The 7,701-nt window shown below is 35.0% G+C and overlaps 1 protein-coding gene across 4 annotated transcripts; it reads right to left on the bottom strand.

The window, feature by feature from the left end:
* Positions 1–216: 216 nt before the first annotated feature.
* LOC107774359 (uncharacterized) lies at positions 217–4,754 on the bottom strand. Of its 4 annotated transcripts, XM_016593856.2 has the most exons (7): positions 4,511–4,745; positions 4,169–4,257; positions 4,008–4,077; positions 2,620–2,729; positions 1,870–1,984; positions 635–730; positions 217–560 (listed from the first exon to the last, which is right to left on the bottom strand). In XM_016593856.2, the coding sequence occupies exons 2-6, from the start codon at positions 4,227–4,229 to the stop codon at positions 646–648; spliced, it is 441 nt and encodes a 146-aa protein (XP_016449342.1). In that variant the 5' UTR covers positions 4,230–4,257; positions 4,511–4,745; the 3' UTR covers positions 217–560; positions 635–645. The 4 variants fall into 4 exon arrangements, with proteins under 4 accessions (XP_016449342.1, XP_016449341.1, XP_075102769.1 ...); XM_016593855.2 differs by having other exon boundaries at positions 217–730; positions 4,511–4,743; XM_075246668.1 differs by lacking the exon at positions 4,511–4,745 and adding an exon at positions 4,381–4,405 and having other exon boundaries at positions 217–730.
* Between the last annotated feature and the right edge of the window lie 2,947 nt (positions 4,755–7,701).

Raw genomic sequence — 7,701 nt, forward strand, 5'->3', positions numbered from 1 at the left:
TCAATAGTTAGAGTGAATATCTCCTAGCTTGCCCTGGTTAGGTAGCATGCGTTGATACAAGTTACCAACGGATTAAGAACTTTAGTTTGAAGCTTATCTATGTTATATGTATGTTACATTGTGAGATTATCACTTCTATCTCCTTGATATTTCTTGTATAAGGATAGGCCTGTCCTTATCCAAATAAGGAACTGGGTTACCATTTAAAAATAATAACCCCAAAATGAAGCGCTAAAATTAATTTGAAGAAGATATGTTCATATATAACACTAGTTCTACATGCCTATAGTTAGAGCTAAACTACTATATCCATCTTGCTACTCAGCTTAGTTGACAATCCATCACGTAGTTTGCTCCTTCACTCTGCCTTGCCACATTCAGGTGAAAGCATCACCAAATGATCAACTAGAATTTCAGTGTCTGTGTAATCAAAAAAATGCCCTCGACTAGTTTAGGTGAACCGCCTTGAATTTTGTACTGAGCTTGTATAAAGACATCCAATACGCTACCAGTTTGCAGCTCAAGAAATATTGATTCAACAAAATGCAGAGACCATGGATCTATGCAAAGAACAAAATGGTAAATAAAGAAAAACCCGAGCAATCCAATAGAAACGTAACATCTTTTGACATACATATGAAGCAATCAATGATTTCTTCGACTAAGTTGCCACGCAAACTGATCGAGAGCTACCATTGCACGGCATGCTGAACCAATCGAGCCATCATATCTGTATGAACAAATAGTAAATTCATGGTTCCAGTGAGTCAAATCTCAATTTCAAGTAAGCATGTTTAAGCATAGTCACTAAAAAAGTCTGCAGGCTGCATGTGTTCTGTTTAAATGTGGAATTACATACTTTAACAGCAAACTCTGATTTTGGGACCTTATCTAACTGGATGCATAAAATCCTCATTTACAAAGGTCCCTGTGCATTGAATCCAATAGCTAACAGACTCGAACTAATGTAGATAGACAAAGAGGTTCATGTGTCCCACAGTAAAAAACGATGGTCTTCTGAGAGACCTTCACAGCCAAACGCAACCCTAAACCAGAGAAGATGTACACGGTTAAACTCAAGCATGACTACAGAAGGAAAAGAATAGGCTTCATCAGAGTCCCACTAATGTAGGAAGAAAGAGGATTTTTTTTTCCTTTTAGACAAGTAGAAAGAGGGATATAAACCTACAACAAGGCGATGAAATAATAGAAGCTTTGGGCAGATTTTGCAGGGATTTCTAGATCAAAGCAATTAACAATTACTTAGCTCTGTGGAGTTCTGAACCAAGTGAGGATGGAGAAGCCAATGGAACCAACCCTATATCTTTGTGAGAATTTACATACTCACATATGGTTTTGTGGAAGGGGGTATAAGACAAATTTCTTTGTAGATTCGACAAAAAGAGCTAGCTTCCAATAAATGAAAATTTGAAGTACTGAGAGAGATTAAAGAAGGAAAAAATTGGAATATACATATAAGAGAAGGTCCAAAAAGTGATTCTCTGAAGACCTTAATTTAGGAAAATCTTGAATGAATTCAAGAAAAGATCAACAAAGAGCTCTGAAGGAATTTACAGGAATCTTAACAATCAACAAAGGAATTTGATGGAATTTTCTTGTTATTTATAAAAGCATTTCTTCAAATTTTAGTAGTTCCTAAAAAGAAAGATTGACATTAATTAACAAGTATGTTCTTTCCATGCTTCAAATCTAAAGAGTCGTGGTATGTTTCAAAGCAATTTGGTTAGTCACTACACCATAGACTGACTAAAGCTAAAAGGAGAAAGGGAGATGACTCTAGTTGTTGAGTACCCCGGAGAATGGTGGGTGTAGATTGGCCAACTGTACACCTAAGTAAGGAACACTTACAATCCAATCAAGAGGAACGCTCCAGTGTGCATCAGAATAGCACCTTCACCAGCAGGTTTTGAAGTACTCATGCATCTTGCACTGAACCAACTCTCATGAATTGTCGTTACAAGATCTGTCAACAAAATGGCAAAACTAGCTTTTAGGTAGTGTTTACTTCCAAAAACAAACCAGTTGTTCTGGTCTTAGTGATCCTTTCTAAAGAATAGCAATTACAACGAGCATAAACAAGTACTGAGGCATCACAGTTTGTGTTTGCTCTGCATTATTGACTGAGTGCACAAACAATGCTGTCAAACGCTTTTTTTTTTCTGTTTTTTTTTTTTTTATGAAATAAGTTGTTTCATTGTAAGCATCAAGAAGATGCAAAGTTACAAGAAGGATCAATGTTAGCTCCATTACAATAAACCTGCCCAGGGAGCTAACCAAAATAATCAAAAGTAGAAAAGGACTAAATTAATTTTTTTTAATTTAAATGACGCTGTCAAACCCTAGAAGCAGCCCAACCACCCAGAAAAACTTTTATATGGAAAAAATAGATATATTGCATTTACTTCTCAATATCACATAGGTGGGAGAGGCAAAGTACGAACATGACTGTAAGTACCACATCACTATCTTCTACACATTCCAACCAAAGTGCCAAATCCAAGACATACAGTTCAGATGACGGGCTAAAAAATAACATAGTTCCCGAAATCCAAAGTTCACGCATGATATATTTTTATTTGTAAACAGCAATCAACTCACATTGATTCTGTCCAATGAAGAAGCTCTCCGTCTGCAGTTTGTTTCTCTTGACGAAACTGACAAGTTCACACATTTCAGTTGGATCTCCCTTTATGCCCTCTTGCTCTGCACTACAGGCATAAACATTAGGCTTTAAAACTACACCTTTTTCCATAAGGGCAAAGCAAAGCGAAAAAGAAAACTGTTTTGCACATATTGGCTACTATAAAGTCTACAAAAAGAAATTTCTTTTGCTTCTTATCTCATCATCTATTGCCCCATATGGAAGTAACTCGATTAAGTAAAGTTTCTTGTGTTACTTCACAACTAAAGCATGACTGCTGGTTGTTTTTGCACTGCAGCTATATATGTGGGAGGCTGAGAGAACCTTCCTAGAAATGCAGAGCACCATACTTGGTCTATTTTGGAGTACTTGTGATGTTCATATATGTACAGACGATTCAATTAACTTTGTAAAAAGCATCTTTTTGCTAGAGCAATTCAATCCTCGTGTACAAAGCAAATACTGGGTCTTCCCCTTTTGTCAATAAGCATATCTTTACTAATCGAAAAGCACAAGTAGAACACCAGTACTTATTTCACCAACTCAAGAAAATGACACTTGAACTTCAACTTTTCAGTATTTCACCAACCCATAAAGCAAAATCTTTAACCATGTGTAGGCTTCCACTATAAGAGCAAGGAGAATGGTTGGACAGTCTTCTGTTTTATGTTTCTCAGGTTTATAAGTTTATTTGGCAGCTAAAATTACACTAAAATCTGAAGTCACACCAAAATGAAAGGCCTGAGAATAAGGAGGAAAGTTTCTTATACTGAAGCGAAAAAGATCATTTTCATTATAGTAAAATAAGATAAAAGACTGCACCCAAGGGTGTGGTCTAGTGGTCAATGAAGTGGGTTGAGAACCATGAGATCTCAGATTCAAAATCTAGCGCAGGCAAAAACACTAGGTGATTTCTTCCCATCTATCCAGGCCTTGGTGGATAGAATTACGAGGTACCTGTGATGGTGGGAGGTAGCACGCACCTCGAGTAATTAGTCGAGGTGCGGAAAAGCTGGCCCGAACATCATGGTTATCAAAAAATAAAAATAAATAAAAGATAAAAGATCACTTTTATCAGAAAAGATCATTTTCATTATAGTAAAAGAAGATAAAAGATCACTAATATCAAAGTACTGGTGGTATTTGAGGGAAAAGGGTTTTGATCAACTTTCTGAACTTTTATCTTTTTTGATGCGGCCAACTTTCTGAACTTATTATCGTCATAAAAAATTCCTACTAGAAAAAAGGCAATTGCATTGTTCAAAATAACCAGTTAGCTATCTAAAAACGCACATTAACAGAAAAAGGTAAGAGCTTTAAATGGTTTTTCCACATTTTCACTTACATGGTGGATATCAGACGAGAAGGGCCATTGGGGTCGTAGTTTAACAGCAAAGCAGCCTTTAATGGTTGACCTGAAAGAGGGATAATCTATTTCAGCTAACTATACATGTTAAAGTTAAACAAGAACAGATAAACTTCTTCACAAGTGTTACACTCACTGACCTGAACCAACATTGCTCGAAATCCATTTCTCCCAGATTTTATGCACAAATGCCCAGTCCATTTATATTCTTCTGCCTACAATAAGCACACTGCAATAGAGGGACAAAAAGGAAGGAAAAGGTATTTACAATTCAATCTCAATGGTTGATTTTCATAAGAATTTGCAGAAAACAGAAACAATTGGAAGCAATTCACCATCAAAATACACACACATATATATAGAGAGAGAGAGAGAGAGGTTCTCAGAGGAATTTCATCAAACAGAAGACGGGCAAAAACAACTTTTTCTTAGTATTGAAATTGAAAAGCCAAACTAATTTCAGAGTGAAAAACAAATTGCACCTGCTCGAGACTTGGATATGGATTAGCAGCTTCAGTAAAACACCAAAAAGAGCTACGATTACGAAAGGGAAATAACAAAAAAAAAAAACTGATATACGAAGCAGACTCAGCAGAGAGGTGAGTTAAGGGACTTGTAATTGGGCCGAAATGAGAAGTCTGCCACAGGGTCTTGGTAAAGCAAAGAGGAATTTACATAGAATAATACATTCTAACATTTATTTAAATTGTCTACAGCTGTTTTGATAAAATTACATATGATACAACTTATTTTAAAGTTTACAACTTTTCATATTCCTAATATATCTCTCTTGAGATTATCTCACCCAAAATATATCCTAATATATCTCTTAAGATTCTCTCTCATCTAAAAGTATCTATCATATTAATTTTCCCCTAATTTCTCCATTAATATATTGTATATTTCTTGTACGAAATGTATGTTATCTAATTAAAATATACAATAATATATTATATAATATATAAAATATATATAATATACGGTGTATATATATATATATATATATATATATATATATATATATATTATATAATATACAATATACAAATACTAAACTGAAAAAAAAATATCATTAATAAATATACTACACAGAGTATAATATATATCATGTATATATTAAAAAATATATAATATTATATTATAAAAGAAATTGGGGGAACTTGGTTTTGCATTGACAGAGAGGTGAAGAAGAATCAAATTTGCGGAATCCTTTGAGAGTTTTGGATGGTGTATAGCATAGGAGTTGTAATAGAAAGAAATAATTTCGTAAAAAATTTTAAGACTAACAAAGGCATATTTCTTTTAGTAAGGATATGATATGATTGATGCATAATACAAGGGGATATGGGTTGATTGATGCATAATACATGGATAATTAAGGCAAGTGGGGTGCCTATAGTGGTAATCAATATTAATAAATTGGAGAAATTTTAGGGACAAATAAGGATAAGTTTCAAAATAGGATTCCTCACTAATAGGGAATCTACCATATTTTTAGAGTGTATCTTTTATATTTTATTGTAGAATTTATAATTCTAATACAAGTTGTAGATTATGAAATATTTTATAAATTCCTAAGTAACTACTAAAATTTCACTAAATTTAAAGCTGCAACCTAACCCCCTTTTTGCATTTTTCATGCCAATAATACCCCGAGAGTTAGTCAAATGTATACTTTAATGTTTAAACTAAAAAGTAAAGCAAATAATATGTGTCACCTAAAAAGTAACTAGACCATACACATCTCTATCATACATCCTCGTACCAGAGCCCCCCTCCTTCTCTCATAAAATCTGCCACATATAACATCATTGTCCCCATTTTATTTTTCATTTTAGCCTTCAAGTTTCCAATGTCATTTTATTAGTTTAGGGTTATTTTGCAAATTTAGGGCTCCTTTGGTACGAGAAATGAGGAATAATTAATTTTGAAATTAAATTTGAGATGAATTTATCACACGTTTGGTTGGGATAAAATTTCGAGATTAAATTTGAGATAAGTTTATCACACTCTCAGGATTGTAGTGTTTTTTAATCCCATGGAATAGTGGGATAACTTGTTTCCCAACCAAACGGTCCCTTAGACTTAAGTTCCTCTCGTTCTCCTTTGCCCTCTCATAAGCCGTGAGAACCTTTTTCAATGAACCCATTTGACCTTCAAAGAAGTTTTTAGACAACTCCTCACAGTTGACCAACTTATCAAGTTTAAACTAACGATTGTAATGGAAGACTTACACAGTTACACCTATTGAAGACTCATGCAGTTTGCCTCTTTTTTTTTGAAATATGTTAATGTGAGAAATCATCTCATAATATGGAGATAAAACGAGAACAACATGAACCCTAACAGTAATGAAAAGAGAAAGAAGAGAGAAGACGAAAGAGGAAAAATATCTGTTATCTCATTATTTCCAGAATGTTCCAATGTATGTATATTTACAATACAAATGAAATGAATATAGTTAAAAATGTAAAACTGGGTCGGGCATACAATTGGGCCGCCTCATGGTCAACTAAAACTATGCAGGCCCAATATTGTCAACACCCCTTCCCCATCCTCAAGATGGAGGGTGTAGACACTCCAAGCTTGCATAAGAACTGATGATGAAGAGGCCCAGATAAATTTTTAGTCAACATATCAACAAGTTGGTTGGAGCTGGAGACAAACTGAAGAGAAATCAAACCAGAACTCAAGTTGTCCCTTACAAAGTGACAATCAACCTCAATGTGCTTGGTGCGCTCGTGGAAAACTGAATTTTTGGCAATGTGCAAAGTTTCCTGGCTATCACAAAACAGAGGAACGCGAGCAGAAATAAACAAATGAAAGTCACTAAGCAGTCGAACCAACCAAGAAATTTCAGTCACCTCCATCCTTAAGGCCCTATACTTAGCCTCAGCTAGGAAGAGAGATACATTAGATTGTTTCTTGCTTTTCCAGGAAAAGGGACTGCCCCCAAGACTAATATAGAAACGAGTTACAGACCTTCGAGAAATAGCACAAGCAGCCTAATCAGAGTCTGAAAAAGCTTTTAAAGACAAATCAGAAATATCAAAGAGCAGAATGTCTTGGGCATGAGCATTCAGGAGGTATTTGAGAACATAAAGGGATGCTAACATGTGAGAAACATGGGGAGATTGCAAAAATTGGCTGAGATGTTGGACAGAGAAGGATACGTCAGGTCTGGTATATTGAAGGAAATTAAGTTTTGCTATCAATCTCATGTACTTGCTAGGATCAAAGAGAGGGTCCCACATATCAGTAACTAGTTTAGCAGTTGAATCCAATGGAGTAGAAACAAGGGTGAAGTTATTACAATGAAACTCAGCCAGAAGATCAGAGGTGTATTTATATTGGCTCATAATGTATCCTAATTGGTGTGAAGTAATTTTCAATCCCAGAAAATAGTGGACAGGCCCTAGATCCTTAATCTTGAATTGGTATCCAAGAAAGTGTTCAGAGAGTTCAGTTCAACAAGGTCATCCCCAACTAAGAGAATGTCACCCACATAAATGGAAACTGCCACCAAAGAAGCACCAGAAGACTTAGTGAATAAGGAATAGTCATTTTTGCTTGAAATGTAGCCTCTAGAGAATAAAGAATCAGATAGCTTCGAAAACCACTGCCTAGATGCATACTTGAGGCCATAAAGAGACTTCTTGAGCCTGAAAACCAA

Source organism: Nicotiana tabacum, chromosome 23 (assembly GCF_000715075.1).
Source record: "Nicotiana tabacum cultivar K326 chromosome 23, ASM71507v2, whole genome shotgun sequence".
Taxonomy (NCBI): domain Eukaryota; kingdom Viridiplantae; phylum Streptophyta; class Magnoliopsida; order Solanales; family Solanaceae; genus Nicotiana; species Nicotiana tabacum.